Raw genomic sequence first — 15,455 nt, forward strand, 5'->3', positions numbered from 1 at the left:
TTATGTAAAGGTAAATTCGACGCTGGGTGCCCCGGGATGCTATCACACCGCTGTCAAACGTAAAGAACAACAACATCAAGCGCAATTGCAGTTCAACCGTGCATCGTTATTCTATACTTCTTTTTTCACTCTCGATAGACTCTTACTCGTCCATCAAACCCATCGCCAAATGCCGGCTCATCGTGCTTCGCATGGAAAGTAATCACGGAAGGAGCTGCCCTACCCAAGAAAGAGGAATGAGCGACCCAGTTCCTCTCCCAATGGACCTTTCGAATCTCTCCACGTCCCCCATCCGCCATGCACGAAGCTCAAATCATCGGCCAATCGTCACCTCGATCAACTGCCAGCGCTGCGCCCTGGATTGGATATCGAGACGCACCGCTCTTGCATCGAGATGGATGCAGTGCGCCAGTTTTCAATCAAATCAATCAAATCTTGTACCATAATTATTTGCATACAGTAACGTCACGAGCTAAAACACGACGACCGGAGTGATCTCGGCCAAGGAATACAGACGAGTTCTGGAGTAGCACCCAAGCGATATCTCTCTCGAGCTAAACCTACAAGACCTCCTTGGGGAGGTCCTTGATGCTGGTCAACTGAGGGAAGCCCGGAGCGGGCGGAGCACTGTATCGAAAGAAAGATTGTGATCAGCTCCTTCAACGTGACGTTCCGTGCAGTCCCCCAATCTCACCTGTGCCTGGTCTGAACGAAAACCTTCATAAGACCTCCTTGACGCTTGTCAAAGGCCTGGTAGAGCTCCGCGAATTCGGAGACGTCGATCCTGTGGGAGACGAGGAACTTGGATGACCACTTTCCTCTAAAGAGACAGCGTAATGGAGGGACGTTAGATCCAGTCGAACGAGTCAAGGAAGATCGTTATGCAGACTTACTCCTTGATCATGTCCATGATCTCCTCCCAGTAAAGCTGTAATAGATCCGACAATCACGTCAGAATCTGCAGTCGTCAAACCGCAAACGAATCCTCAGCAAAACTAACGTGAACAGGAGCTACAACGCGAAACGATAATATGGTGAGCATTTCTCGGCAGCAATGCATAGGCGTCATCACCACTCACCCTGTCCGTTCCCGATGAACCTGATACCCTTCTCCATCAGAGCTCCGATGTTGAAGTGGTTGGTAAGAGCAGCGTATGCGGCAATGATACCGACCCTGAAGTGCAAGGACCGTCATTCACACGAGATCAGCTTACACATCGGCAAACTCTCCACAGATCGGTTTCGCACGCTCACCTGCCCATCTTCCTGGTGGCCATGATCATCTGGTTGGGTACCTCCGAAACGTCCGTCTCGAGCATCAAAGCCTTTTCGACCTGCACAGTCGGGATGAAATCGACGAGTCAGGATTTCTCTGACGGGAAGCGACGAACCGTCCTCGTTCGAAATACTGACCTTGTGGAGCATCGTCTGGGGCTCGCTGTGTGATGCGGCAAGTTCAGCGTCCGTCCGCATCATACCCATCTAGGTGGAAGGGGACTTACTGGAACGACCCACAATCAAGAGAGCTGCGACGAACCACCGAAGCATCAGTACTGCCCAACATCATCCCACCATCCTCATGCAGTCGAAACCCATGACTCACACGTCGAGTCCACCGGGGTACCACTCGTTGAGCGTTCCAGCAACGTTGCTGACCTCCTTGAAGTTCAGGGTCCTGACCTTGCCCGGGGCGGCTTCTTCGGCCATCTTGAGCCTTGCGGGGACGCAGTCGATGGCAACGACTTCCTTGGCTCCCTTCAAAAGCGCCCATCTGATGCAGAACATGAGAATGAGATCATCGAGTTCGGGTCGTCCTATACGGCATGAGAAGTGATATGATACGATACGTACCGGATCGAACATTGTCCGATCTGAACCAAACACACGTAGCCGAACGATCAGCTCCCACCAAGAGATCCATCCGATCTTGCACAGACTCACAGGTCCCAAACCCCAAACACCGACTACGTCGCCCTCCTTGACGCCCGTGTCCACGACGTTATGGTACGAAGTGGGCAAGATGTCCGAGAGGTAGATGGCTTCCTCATCGGGGACCTCGTCCGGGATCTTCAAGCAGTTGACGTCACCGATAGGGACTTTGACCCATTCGGCTTGTCCACCGGGGTATCCTCCTGTGAAATGGCTGTACCCGAAGAACCCGGCGTCGGCTTGGTCGGCCTTGGGGTTCCCGCCGTACCTAGAATATCGGACACGGATCAAGGTCAAGGAATGTATCAGTCGTAAACCCAGTAATCACTCGAAGTAATCGCTCGTCGCGTGATTCCAAAGACTCACATGGTCCTCATCAACGTAGAGTTGTTAGTCCTATCGCAGAAGCTCGACAGCTCTATCGTTGCGTAGAAGACAAACAGAAATAACGGCAGAAGAAAGGAGATTCGGAAAGGTCGTACGTCAGTTCGAGTGATGGATTTCTCGCACCTCGATGTCGCTTTGCACTCACTCTGCTTGCAGAATCGGCATTCTCCACAGGCGATCTGGAAGGAGGTGACGACCCTGTCCCCGACCTATAGAGTACCGTCCCGCATAAAAATAAATTCATGGAAGAAAAGAAGGAGTCAGTCTAGCTCCACACGGAGAGAATGATAGAACGCGCAGACCGACCTTCAAGTTCTTGACAGCAGGTCCGACCCGGTCGACGATCCCAGCAAACTCGTGTCCCAACAAATCCCCCTTTTGAAGGGCGACGATCTCTCCATGATACAAATGCAAATCCGACCCACAGATCGTCGTCGCAGTGACTTTGAGGATGACGTCGGTATCCTGGGTGATGTCCGGGATGTCGGCGTCGATGACCTTGACGCTGTTGGCGCCTTGCCAGGTGAGGGCCTTCATCCCCTTCTCACCGCCCTCCCGGACCTTGTACTTGTTCTCGACGATGTTGTTCTCGGCAGGGCCGGTGTAGGATTGGAAACTGCAGAAGAATATCGCAGGGGAGAGGATGGAAAGGTATGATCATACACACACATCACACGTCAGCCAACATGATACGTCTCGCCCTGTCAGTGAAGCCGGCTATCGCCTCACGCATTGGCGACGGCTTGCATGATGATGGGAGTTCTGTAGCTTGTAGTTGTTGTTGTTTTTTGCGTAGATTTGGGTTGAAAGGTTGTTGTCGAGGTTGATCTGGTTAGGTGTTTACGGTACGTCGTAGGTATATAGGTATAAGTCGTGGACGGTACCTCCCCAGATGTTCGATGTCCAGAGGATTACGAAAGGGAAATGCGTGCAAGAGAATGTGACCTCCACCTCTCGATCTCGTGTGCGCGCCCCTGATGAGGTGGTGACGTCACACCTACAGCTACGAATATCCTTCACCGGCGCGAGGCGGACAGCGCGGTTCAATTCGGCCGATGGGGCCGTTGCAAGAGCCCTCCTTTCGATCCTTCTGAAACGTGTATCATGCGAGTCCAGCGCTGGGGTGGGTCTGTCGCAGTAAACCGCATGCAACCATGTGCTGATTCGATTCTGGCGCTCGAGCTCTGGTAGCATCGGGACATCCCGGAGGAGGAAACTGATCGTAACGATCTCGAGCTACCTGTCGCGCGCGCGAGAGTCGTTTTCAGACCTCTCTTCTTTCGATCTCTTGCTCGAAGGACCATCGGTCTGTCGCACGTCAATCTGAAAGAGAGCACAGTGGGCCGGTTTAGGACTAGTTTTGTGGCGTCATTGTCAGTACGCCAGGTTGAACACTATCGTACCAACCCGGTCTCCGTTCTTGCCAAACGTTTCACAGCGAAACTTCGTCCGTCGTTCAAAACACCCTTATTCGCTATCTCTACTCGCACTCGGCTTTGTTGCTCTACTTCCTGAAAACCATTCGTTTCCCTTGCTTGTTGTTTGGGTGACCTTGCGATACACATAAATACCATATAAATACCAGTATGCATCAGTGGTGACATTCGATGTTTACTGTACGTTCTCGTCTGCGAGGCGAGTGTTCGCACGCTCAGCAAAGGGTAGGAAATCACACACTGAGCTTACTCTGAGTTTGTTTCGGTCGAGGTGTCCGGGTCTCGCTCCGAGCAAACAACGCTACTAGCCCATCGCTTGTCAAGTTGCCCAGTGCTTCGATCGTTCTGCATATCCGTCCCGACCTGTGGTGCTGGGATCGATTGTGATCTTATCTGTAGGAAAAAATAAAATAAAGACGAGACAACGAGGACAGTCGAACGGGATTTTCATTCCGGGGGCTTGGGATGATTGACCCTGACATGACATGCTGTATGATCCTCTATTGGTACTGCTGACCTTTCGCTCTACCTTGACATCGTCCTTTTCCTCGTTCACGTCAACAGACTCGTTCTGCCCGGTCCATACTACGAGGCGGAAATTACAGCCCCTAACAACGAGGAACAAACTCCGGCGGAGCTAAGACTACTATCTAGCTTCCCTTGCACAGTTGAAGATCCTGAAAGAATGCGGGATCCTCTCCTTGAGCTCTTTGATGCTCAACAAACAGATATGCCATCCACAGTATGAATGGTGGAGCTGCTATTGGCAAGAGAGTGTTTCTCAACAAATTCCTTGGTAGATAGGCTGTCAAAATAAGTCAGTCGAGTCCTAAAAGGGTTCCTCTGCCTTATCAGAACTCACAACTTGAAAGACCCAGACCCTCTGAGATTGTTGTGTCCATCGAGTCACCTGGCACCTGCTCGTCAGACGAAATTACGGAACACGGCATGCCTGCAACATCTTGATCAAGAATATTAAAATTCGCTGGTTGCGACGGCCTGGCCATCAGAACTCGACGTGCACAGCGATGTAGCTGAAGGTAGTGCGCTCGCGACGGTCGAAGCTTCACTGGGTAATAACGCTTTTCTCTCCTCCAACTCGTCTCCGTGGTCTTCTTGTTCCTGCCAAAAGATCATTTCCTTACCAAACAGGCGTGTTTCATAGGAGCTATCGAGACTCATGGAACGGTTTGAAGGTCATACATGCGCGGATCGCAATCGATAACTCGCACACTCGGTCTAGTTGCAGAGCTTCTTTCAACGGTCGGAGAAGAGATGACGATCGTCCAGCCGTATTCATGGTCCATTCAGATGGATTGCTGTCGCACGATCTACCAGTTTACCATCGTGGCCTGCAAATCGCAATGCTCGGGACGGTTGCCATCAGCACAACGTATGAAACCCCGCCACCTTTCGCACGACAAGCGCTGTCGCAAATCTCAAGCAGGATGCGACACCATCATACGACCGCTGTATGTCGAGCATCCAGTGTAAAACCCGCGCATCGTATGTCAGAACGAACGCGCCCCGTTCTCGGGCGCCGCTATGGGTCCTCCGCTGCAACCAGTAGTAATGTAGTGACCTCGGGCATTGGGGGTACGTTGCCCCAAATTGGGCTCACTCCATTTTCGAACACCATGTGATCGCTCGGTCAATAACAATGACGTCACACCCTTTCCACTCAAAACTCTCCGATCAGCTGTGTCGGCTGCTGGAACGGAACACCTGTTCCAACTTTTTTCTTAGCGCGCACTTGTCCCCCGAACGACTTGCCGACCAGAACGTATTGCGGCAACGTGCCAGACCGACCTCGTAGGCCCCGAGACTGCACGTCCGAGCTGAGAGAACGGATTAACGGAGGATATTCGGACGGTTCATACGTTATGATCACTTCGTCGATCGACCGAGCATGTATCAACCTTTTTCGAAAACCCCGGACAACTCCGTTTCGTCTTATTGTATATAGTCGTCAGGTGCGATCGTGCGCCCCGTTTCGAGGCATCCGCATGAAGTCGCATGTATCAGTCAAGGAGATCATAGTTCCAACCACCCTACATCATGGCTAGACCTAAATCGTTGAGGGTTATCGGATTCTGCGTGTTCGCAGCTCTAGGAGGGGCTTTGTGAGTCTACGTCATCGACGAGAAGGGGCACCACATACAACACGGCGGGCTGAGGATGGCTTTCGATAACCCCACTCTCGCTCGATAGGTTCGGTTATGACATCGGGGTCATCAGTTCATGTTTCACCATGCCCGATTTCATCGAACGGTTCGGTGAACAACGTGCCGATGGGACATATTACCTGGATGCGAACAGGCAGTCCATTATCACCTCGCTCTTGGGAGCGGGAACTTTTGTCGGATCCATCGCTCAGGTGGGCGCGGGCGACGTCTGGGTTGTATCTGGAACAACAACGTTCGCTAAACGATCTTCTTCGTTGTTGTACGTGCAGAGTTTCACCGCCGACTTGAAATGGGGAAGGAAGGGCGCCATCTTTTTCTGGTCGGTCGTCTTCGTGAGTGATACACCATCGGTCCATACAAGCCCAGCGCGTCTCAAACTGAACTCGCCCTTTGATGTGGAAACAGACCATCGGATGTGTCATCCAGACCGCTTCTATGAGCGGTATCGCCCAAATCACCGTAGGTCGGTTCATCGCTGGACTCGGAGTCGGAGCGTTGTCCGCCCTCGTACCGCTGTACAACGGAGAGGCCGCTCCTCGGGATCTGAGAGGACCGCTTGTCGTGCTCTACCAAGTCATGATCACCATCGGGTAAGCTCCATGCGCTCGCCTTGCGCGGCTCTTGATTACGATTGCTTACATACACGTCTCTGATTCGGCAGCATCATGTGGGCTTACGGTCTCGACTGGATCACCCACGGTATCAACAGTTCCGCAAGCTGGAGGATCCCCGTCGGTTTCCAGCTCGTCTTCGGTCTCGTCCTCTGCTGTGGGACCATGTTCCTCCCAGAGAGCCCTCGACACTGTCTCAACTACAACAACCCGGAAAAGGCCAAGAGGTCGATCGCCAAGATGAATAACTGTGATATCGACGATCCGCTCGTTCACGAGACTATGGCCGAGTTGGAGACCATGTTGGAGTTGGAAAACGAGGGCGGGAAAGCTAGCTGGTTCGAGCTCCTTAGCACTAACCATCAGATGTGGAAGCGTACTCTGAGTGAGTTGCACGATCTCTTCCAGTCTCGCGCTGGCATGCGACGCTGATGGAAAAATCCCGTTCTCAACTGTTCGTGACGACTTGCGCGTCTCCCTTTGCGATTGATGACATTTTCTCCAACCAGATGCCTGCATGATTCAGTTCGTGCAGCAGCTTAACGGTCAGAACTTCTACTACTACGTGAGTGATATACGTTTCTGAGCCTGCGATTTAGTACTGCGATGCTAATATCATAATGTCTCCCTTTCGGCAGTATGGGTGAATATTTACAACCTCTTATTGATACGGAAGCTCTGCCAAGTCCGGGTTTAACTGAAACATACCCAATATTTTTTCTAGGCCCGCGTTCTTCGCGCAATCGGGTACTGGTTTATCGACGTACGCCATCCAGTTCATCTTGGGAGCAGTCACCTTTGCCGCCACCATCCCCGCTCTGTGGTTCATCGAGAAATTGGGAAGGAGAAAGATGCTATTCATTGGTTCCGTCGGAGAGATCACATGCGCCGTCATTGCCGCCGCCGCGGGACACACCATGTTGGCTTCCGCCGATACCCCTGCCTCCGAGTATACTAGCCGGAATACTACGGGAGGACAGATCTTGGTGGCGTTTGCGATCATCCAGGTAAGTCTAGCGGGAGGACCTTGGTGTATTCCCAGACGCTTACCTGTTTCTTTTTTCGTCTCCTTAGATCTTCTTCTTCGGTGCTTTCTGGGGACCAGTTCCTTGGGTAAGTGAAATTCCTTGCCAGGTCCTGATGCAAAAAGAAATTCAACTTACCTGTGATCTCCCTTCGAACCGACAGGTAATTTCCGCAGAGAGTTTCCCCCTCCGAGTCAGATCCAAGGGTATTGCTGTGGCAACTGCTACCAACTGGCTGTGGAGTAAGTCAAAGGATCGTACGAACGGAGTCGCGACTGCCTAGTGGCTAAACGAAATTCGTACCTATAGACTTCTTGCTCGGATTCTTCAGTGCGAGGATCGCCGATGAAATCGGTCCTCTTATCCTGCTCGTTTTTGCTGGTGTTTTGCTCTATGGTCTCATCTACAGTGAGTCGCATATGCTGCCACTCATCACCGCCCATTATCTCTGTATACGATTGTCTGACGGAACTTGTCGCCATTCAGTCTTCTTCATGTTGCCGGAAACTAAAGGTACGTTCACGCTCAGATGGTATGGCGAGTCTAGTAAATCGCTAACAAGGTATTCCGTCTTATATTGCGCAGGCCTTTCTTTGGAGGAGATCGACGAGCTTTATGCCCTCAAGATCAAGCCTTGGAGGTCATCGAAGTGGACGCCACCAAACCGACGAGACGAGATTCCCGAAGTCAACGACAAGGGAGAGATCGTGCATCGCGAGAGGAGGAAGGCGCCTCCCATGATGATGGGACATTAAAGGAGTACCTTGTCGTCTTTCCATTGTACAAAACCAGATAAAAAGTTTGCCATCGACTAATGTGTATTTGTAGCGCACCTGTCACAACGCATGCGTCGTGGTCTCGATTGGAGATGAACCTGTTACAGAAGACTGGCGAAAGGGTCGACAGTGCCGGACGCCGAGACTTTTGCGGGGGTGATGCATATGCTACGAAACTGCCATATGTCTGCGAGGACGAGCGATACATGTGAAATCAGTTGAACATGCAATCCAGTGTCTGGCATCAGCGACGGGAACGTCTCCAACCTCAATCGTGAGCCGTTCGACTCTTTTGGCCGATGGCGCGTTCTCGTTCCGCGTCTCGGCGGATACTCTCTGTCGCAACCTGAAACGTGTCGCGCTGACGGCCATCTGATCCTGTAGGCTCATCACTTCTTTGCAGAGACTGTCAATCTCCGCATTCCGCTCTGAAGGCTTTACCTTGAGATTGTTCTCCTTCCTTTCAAGCTGTAGCGCAAAGACGTGCGGAGGTAAGCGTAATTCAGGGACTTTGATGCGATCTTCCCCTATCAGCGCACCTTTAACAACTTCACATCAAGGTCAAGTCGGACCTGTTGCTCTACATTGAGACTTACCTGCAGTGTTTGACACTTTGTTTCAAGCCTCTCCTTGCGAGACTCTTCAACAGGCAGAGCAACAGCAGGACGCAAGTTCAGTTCGACGGCTTGACAGATCCTAAATGCAGGGGAAGAAGGCAGCTTGCAATCTTGTTTTAAATTGGGGTAGAAACCGGAATTGAGGATGTGATCGACCTGGTATGATGCGGGGCAGTCAGAAAATTTGTGCTCGGCAATAATTGCCCCCTCCCATATTCGTTGATCTGAAAGTAATCTGGGCTGTCAACAGTCTCAAGAGGTCCATAAATGGTGGATAATGTGGTGATGTAGCGGGTCTGATGCTGAAAAGAGTGGGGTGGTAGAACCAGTGTAGTGACGGACTCAAAAAGACAAAGTCAAAAAACTCTTCGGAGTCCGGTTAGCAAGCGGATTTGGGGCGCTTACAAGCCATGGTTAGCATAGATACTGTGGTTAACAATTCTTGCTCGCAATAAAGTGTGCAAGGGGTCTTACCTTGAAGGTCGGCTATTTTCCATTGAGCCTAGGTTCTGAGACATTCATAGTCGGTTTAGGCAACGGCATGCGAGGTGCTTTCGGTCCTCATGCACCTCAGCGCCAACTCAGTAGCGGCTTCTCGGATCCCTGCCAAAAGCGTCGACATCCTTAACGACCTACGTGTTGCGCGGGTTTGCGTTATTTAACATATATATCAACAGCGTTACCACACGAGCAGAGAAGAAGGCTACGTGAGTTCGATCTGGTCAGCTGAAACAGGAGCAACCATCGGAACAGTGTTGGCGGATAACTCGGCGCATTGAGTCACTGCAGAACTGCTCAACTCCTCTTGACTAGCGACAGTATGTGTACTGTATAGACTTACTGAACATAGGCGCTGAGGGTGTTCATATCGTTCTTGAATCGCTGGTCTGACCAGAAGTATACATTCATCACGTCGGGTGCGAATCTTATGCGACACGAGCCAGGATCTCCACGAATCCATTGTTTTCATTATAAATACGATCTACACCCTCAAACCTAGGAGCCTATACAGAGTAAACGTCCGCTTCAGAAGGGGTTACGAGGCCGGAAACTCTCAAACGTGTTCAACGCAGTCGAACTATCGCCGTGATCGGCCGTATGAGCACCGATACTCGACTCGTCATCCAGAGTGCGACGATTCAGACCGACACGATAGGGTAGAACAGGATGCTCCTGTAGTGAAGAGGCAGGGCAACCTGTGGTTAATCGGAAGGCTTGTATATGATGTTGAACGAGCCCGAACGAACCTCTCGGACGGTGGTAGTGTCAATCTTGATCTGTTCCAACTTGCTATGTGTCGGATCCTGGCTAGACGTACTCAGCGCGAACGTAGCGTCCTGCAAATAGCGTCGTTAGCCTACTTTGACACAAAATAACATTACACACGCGTCGAGCTTACCGAATCCGCCGAGACTCCATTGGACGTAAAGCCTCGTTGTAGGTCGAGCCTAGAGTTGAGGACCGCAATGAAGGGTATCACATAAAGCTTCGGGTGGAACATCTCCCAGAAGAGCATGAACAGGTTATCGCTCCCGCAGATGCAGTAGTTGATCATGAATCCCACAGCCGCCAGTGTTGCTGCGAGGGAAGATTCGACAGTAATCCTACAGAGCGAAAGGTATTGCGAGTCAGATGGGAATGTATGCCAGGCGTGATTCTGTTTGTTGGAAGCGGACACGACATACATGACGAGCCTGTTGATCAAACGAGACGTCTCGCTATAACCGGTCTTGCTCTTCAGCAGACCATAGATTATGGAACCGGTCAAGCACAAGTCGACGAAGAGCGTCGCAGTGAGCTGCAAAATCATTGTCATGAGTACAGGTTGATTGCCATATAGGACGGAGCAACAACTCACCCAGATGTAGACGACCGCTTTCGTTGCCTGGCGTCCGAGACTCAGCATCCACGTCAAGAGTTGAGTAGCAAGCAGGCACGGGGAACTCACTTCGACCTGTTCGAACCCTGGTGTAGTGGCCGTGATAACCGCAACGGCAATCGACGCCGAAGCTTGACAGGCCATCCCGAGGACGATGACACCGAGCAACCACCAATTGTTGCCCATCAGGCGGAAAGCCCTCTCCGCATAGAAGGCCTATGGGTTGCAGTGGATCAGGAAAGGTAGAGTTGCGAGCGAGGATTTGGGGTTGACAGACTCACTTGGACCGGGATGACGGTGATGGTATCGAATATGGCCCACCAGCCGACCCCTACGTAAATGAACGAGACGATCATGGATATGAGCGATAGCAGCGGAATCAAGACCGCATGTACACTCACACTTGGCCATGACGAACGGCGTCCATTTGCCAAAGTTCTTTCAGAGTGCACAAATTGAAGCGGCGGTTAGGGATTGGCTAATAGATGCTCCGATACCAGCGGGAACCTACTTGGATGAAGTGATACCATATCAAGTGACAATTATATCCTGTACATGCGACGGCGCAGAGTACGACCCATACCTGTCACGTATCACAGACGGTCCAAAGGACGGCGTGCGCAGGGAAGAAAGGGGTTCGAACAGCAACCGTAAGTCGTCCATACCAGTCTTCGCAATCGAACAAGGTCAGACTCACGAGGATGACCTTGACGTGCAGCCTCTCTTTGGGGACGTAGCTGACCCAGTATCCGAGCATGACCATCATCATCCCGAACAACGTCGCATCAACAAGGGCACCGAAGAGGAAACCGCCCAGGTTCAGGAACTTGTGCTTGGAGAGCTCGGCTTTCAAGATGGGCTCGAGAAACTCGGGCGAGAGCCCCGGAGGGAGTACGGGCATTGCGTGGTGAGCGAAGGAAGAGGGCGTAGGTATATGATGGACCGTCCGGCGAGTCGAAAGATATGATAAATCGAGATCTTGACCTGTCGAGGAGATTGCCCGAACGACCATCATCCTGGCAACTTTCCCCTTGGTACTCTCTATATACTGTTCATTCCGATTGTTTACACTTTGTGGATGATGCAAAGGAAGACGGCCAGCGTGCGAGTTGATCGAAAGGAGATCGGGGGGAACAGGAAGATCCGGTCTCTTTCAATCCAGGAGGTCCTTTTGCGCACCATCGGCCGTCACAGTCATGTTGATCTCGTTCCCTTTGATGGCCGTTCCAGAGCGTAGAGGGGGACATGAAGGGAAGCAGGAGTCCCGATCATGTTTCAGGTTTCAACGACGACCTCGGTGTTTTCTATGATGATCATGATGATGCATGTTCGGGATCGTCGTTCCATACGTCTTCTCGCGAATCCTCCGACTGCGTTCGAACGAGCAGAGCAGGCAGCGACATCGGGTGGACATGTAGAAGGTCTCAGTCCGAAACGGCGAGAATCTCCATGTGGGCAAGGGATCATCGCTCGGGCAGAATGTTTACAGTTTGGGCGGAAGGATGAGAAGGATGACGAGCGATAACAAGATAGGGAGAAATGATCAAAGGGGTTGATCAATACCGGATGCGCCCGGACCGGGCAGCGCGTCTCATCAACCATCAACAACCCCGTAGCGACCAGGGCGACCCCTAGGTCGTCGCTAAGATGATGATGATCGATGATGATGGACGTTTCAGATCCTGACAAAATGATGTGATTGAGTTCATCTCAAACCGAATGAGCGCGGGCGCCAGGCTTCCACCCACCGACCATCCTTTGAACCTTACCTGTGGCCTGTGAGCTTGTGTCTAGTGAAGATATGATTGATCGAGTTCTCGAGCCCGTGAGCTGTTAACAATCCGGCTGGGAACTGCCACCAGAGCAGGAATGATAGCGTCTACGCAAGGTTCGTTCTGAATTGCATGGCCTTTCGATGCTTGCTGAGAGAACCTGGGTGTGCAATCTAGTGTACAGAATTACAGATCGTTATAGTTGTCCAGTACCTCGACCTCTATCTCGGCGGACCGGCGCCGACCATCCAGTCCGGAATGTCCTCAGGGAGATCCGGCATCGATGGCTCATCCTCTCGCTTTCGCTTGACAGCTAATTGGTCTAGACCGACCTCTTCGCTGAAACCCGTCTCTACCGTATCCCCGAGTCCGACGGTGTCCTCGTCGGTCAGCATCACGATCCCATGTCGGTCCCTCAGGAACCCATCCACAACCCCGACCTCTACGTCCTGCTGCCGCACCTCAAGCTCCGTGGGCAACATCGGCAAATCCTCGAATACTCGTCTAGCTGCGGCAACTCGACCCAGGTACCCTTCCTGCGTCAAAGCTCGTAACGAGATCTTCTTCGACTGGGCCTTTTCCAGGATCGTCTCGATATTCCCATACTCCTTGATCAACTTCAAGGCCCGTTTAAAGCCGACCCCGTGGATACGCTCGCAAGCGTCCGTCCCGTTGAGGATGAGGAAATCGCGGTATTGCCCCTCAGACAGGTCCAGGGCGCATCGGAACTCTTCCCCATCGATCGATTGAAGAGGCTGGGTGCCCGTGCCCACGTTCCTGAGGAGCAAGGCGCCGTAGACGAGTATGTCCGAGTCCTCCGTCCCTGCATAGTCCGCCATGCCCCCAGCCACCATGGCCGCGGCCAAACCCTCGGCTTCGTAAGGCGAAGGAGCCTGGACGATCGGCACCCCCATGACTTGGAGCAATTCCCGGCTTTCCTCGATGTCCTGAGCGGTCGGTTTGGCATGACTGCGTTCGTAAGTCCGAGCGACTTCCCTCGCTCGGTCTTGCAGGTTCCTGAGTTCCTGTTGATACTCGACAAACGTCATCTGAGTGGGCGTAGGAGAGGTCGAGGTCAGGGTCTTGATAATGTCGGAGAGGAGGTAGTTCTCGTTGGCCGTCAGGGCGGTTTGACGGATGGATTCGGTAAAATCGTGAGAGGGCTCGACGACGACCGTAGCGATATCTTCTACATCAACGTCGTCTTCCTCCTGCCCGACCAAAGCTTCGTCTAACGTCTTTTCGTTTAGTTCGAGACTCGGAGCGGCCAGGGAAATACGTTCCAACCCTTTCTCGATGGCAACGAGCCCATCATCTGGGTTATCGCCATCGACTTCCAACCTCCCCGCATCTCCGACAGTGGATTCAGGACCACCCCGCCCAATCTCTCCCTCCACAAAGTCCGTTACCTCGGCCTCGGTCTCGGAATCTTCCTTTAAGAACCGGTCCTTTAAGAACTGATAATTAGACCTGTTCGTATGCTTCTCCCCGGGCCGACTGGACGCCCTGCATTCCCGCAATAGCATCAAGGCGGCCTGTAAGACCTTCTTCCCCGGATCGAGTTGGAGATCGAGATCGAGAACGAGAACTCCTTGAGAAGGACCGCCGACCTGGACATCTTCCAGGTTCAAGAGTTCTTTTTCTATATCAAACTCCGAGTCAATGTCACTCCCGGCATCGTTCCAAAGAACCGGCAGTCGATCCTTTTGCAACAACCTCCGTGCATCAATCAAGACCTGTTCGATCTTCCCCAACCGTTCTCTCCTAGCGTCCTCGAGTAACGACCTGGCGAGGTGTAAAGACCGCTGATGTTGTCGTCTGACGTGTTCACGGGCTTTCCATTCCCTTGGTCCGGGTTCGTCAAAGATCGCGATGGGTTTGACGGAAGCTCGTTTCATGCTTTTGATGAGCCTGATGACGGGGAGAGCGATACCGTAGGATGATGAGTTTAGTTTGTAGGTGATTGATAGTTGATCAACATTATTTCGAATATTTATGATACTGTAGACCCCTACAGTAATCTCGCTTGGGGGAGGGGCTTACCGATGCCATCCCATAACGATCCTCTTGGTCTCCAACGAGTCGTCCGACGATTGAGTGTAAAAGAACCTGGTCGTGATCAAGGTCGCATCGAGAGCGACGGTCTTGCCCTTGATGTTCGGGTCGAACCACCGTTGATTATAGGTCTTGACCAATTCCGGACTGAGTACAGTATCGCCCAACGTACCAAGCAGAGTCAGAATCGGAAGCTGACTCTCATCTCGGTGTGGGATGTTTCAAGAGAGTAGAGGACGACACTCACAAGTCCTTCTTGATGGCCACTCCCAATCCTTGAACGCCGCGGACGATAAGAGAAGGTCGCATGATGGCTCGCTCGCTATTATATCGACGATTTGGATGGAGGGTGTAGTTGGAGTATGGGTATCGTCATTTGACAGTGAAGCTATACCGGAGACTGGCTGGAGTAAGTTTTTTCTTATATACTTCTATGGCATGGCATTATGATCACATCGCTGGACGAGTTGGTTGATATCGTCCGAGTATCGAATCGACTTGCATGAGATTGATGAACGAGAGGATTGATCGGATCAGTCCCTGGGCATCCTCGCGCGGATGCAAATCAAAAGACGCCACGATCTCGTCAGGGAGGTCAGTTTCGTGCAACCCTGGGCGCATTCATGCTTTGCGGTTTTCCATACCTGATCCCGAGAAGGTCACTACTATCGTAGCGGCTGTCGATAGATGTTCGGCTGGAGTCGACCGTATTGAGCATGGTCACTTCCACCTCCATTCCAACGCCCAAAATGTCAACAGGGCGGCAAGATTCGACCAGCGAA

General features: G+C 52.0%; 4 protein-coding genes across 4 annotated transcripts; 1 reads left to right on the forward strand and 3 right to left on the reverse strand.

Moving 5' to 3' along the window:
- Window positions 1-412: 412 nt before the first annotated feature.
- HD553DRAFT_317812 (GroES-like protein) lies at window positions 413-3,207 on the reverse strand. Its single transcript, XM_046180797.1, has 15 exons — window positions 3,046-3,207; window positions 2,623-2,932; window positions 2,462-2,525; window positions 2,296-2,347; window positions 1,942-2,197; window positions 1,852-1,871; window positions 1,604-1,771; window positions 1,503-1,526; window positions 1,414-1,438; window positions 1,255-1,334; window positions 1,080-1,174; window positions 1,001-1,011; window positions 894-928; window positions 695-820; window positions 413-627 (listed from the first exon to the last, which is right to left on the reverse strand). Exons 1-15 carry the CDS (start codon window positions 3,063-3,065, stop codon window positions 561-563), a joined length of 1,353 nt encoding a protein of 450 aa, XP_046033633.1. The 5' UTR covers window positions 3,066-3,207; the 3' UTR covers window positions 413-560.
- Window positions 3,208-5,780: 2,573 nt separating this feature from the next.
- On the forward strand, window positions 5,781-8,447 carry HD553DRAFT_317815 (general substrate transporter). The gene is made up of 13 exons (XM_046180798.1): window positions 5,781-5,875; window positions 5,964-6,129; window positions 6,208-6,270; window positions 6,344-6,528; window positions 6,600-6,934; window positions 7,059-7,114; window positions 7,188-7,192; window positions 7,274-7,556; window positions 7,624-7,662; window positions 7,738-7,816; window positions 7,884-7,982; window positions 8,061-8,087; window positions 8,160-8,447. Exons 1-13 carry the CDS (start codon window positions 5,811-5,813, stop codon window positions 8,327-8,329), a joined length of 1,572 nt encoding a protein of 523 aa, XP_046033634.1. The 5' UTR covers window positions 5,781-5,810; the 3' UTR covers window positions 8,330-8,447.
- A 1,437-nt stretch (window positions 8,448-9,884) lies between these two features.
- Window positions 9,885-12,340, reverse strand: HD553DRAFT_317817 (uncharacterized protein). Its single transcript, XM_046180799.1, has 10 exons — window positions 11,544-12,340; window positions 11,358-11,429; window positions 11,248-11,284; window positions 11,128-11,177; window positions 10,916-11,062; window positions 10,826-10,852; window positions 10,653-10,765; window positions 10,367-10,571; window positions 10,215-10,304; window positions 9,885-10,140 (listed from the first exon to the last, which is right to left on the reverse strand). The coding sequence occupies exons 1-10, from the start codon at window positions 11,859-11,861 to the stop codon at window positions 9,994-9,996; spliced, it is 1,206 nt and encodes a 401-aa protein (XP_046033635.1). The 5' UTR covers window positions 11,862-12,340; the 3' UTR covers window positions 9,885-9,993.
- On the reverse strand, window positions 12,341-15,134 carry HD553DRAFT_317820 (PIN domain-like protein). Its single transcript, XM_046180800.1, has 4 exons — window positions 14,921-15,134; window positions 14,662-14,820; window positions 12,616-14,529; window positions 12,341-12,528 (listed from the first exon to the last, which is right to left on the reverse strand). The coding sequence occupies exons 1-3, from the start codon at window positions 14,980-14,982 to the stop codon at window positions 12,840-12,842; spliced, it is 1,911 nt and encodes a 636-aa protein (XP_046033636.1). The 5' UTR covers window positions 14,983-15,134; the 3' UTR covers window positions 12,341-12,528; window positions 12,616-12,839.
- Between the last annotated feature and the right edge of the window lie 321 nt (window positions 15,135-15,455).

The sequence above is a fragment of the Filobasidium floriforme genome (genome assembly GCF_021052385.1).
Source record: "Filobasidium floriforme strain CBS 6241 chromosome Unknown HD553scaffold_23, whole genome shotgun sequence".
Classification (NCBI taxonomy): domain Eukaryota; kingdom Fungi; phylum Basidiomycota; class Tremellomycetes; order Filobasidiales; family Filobasidiaceae; genus Filobasidium; species Filobasidium floriforme.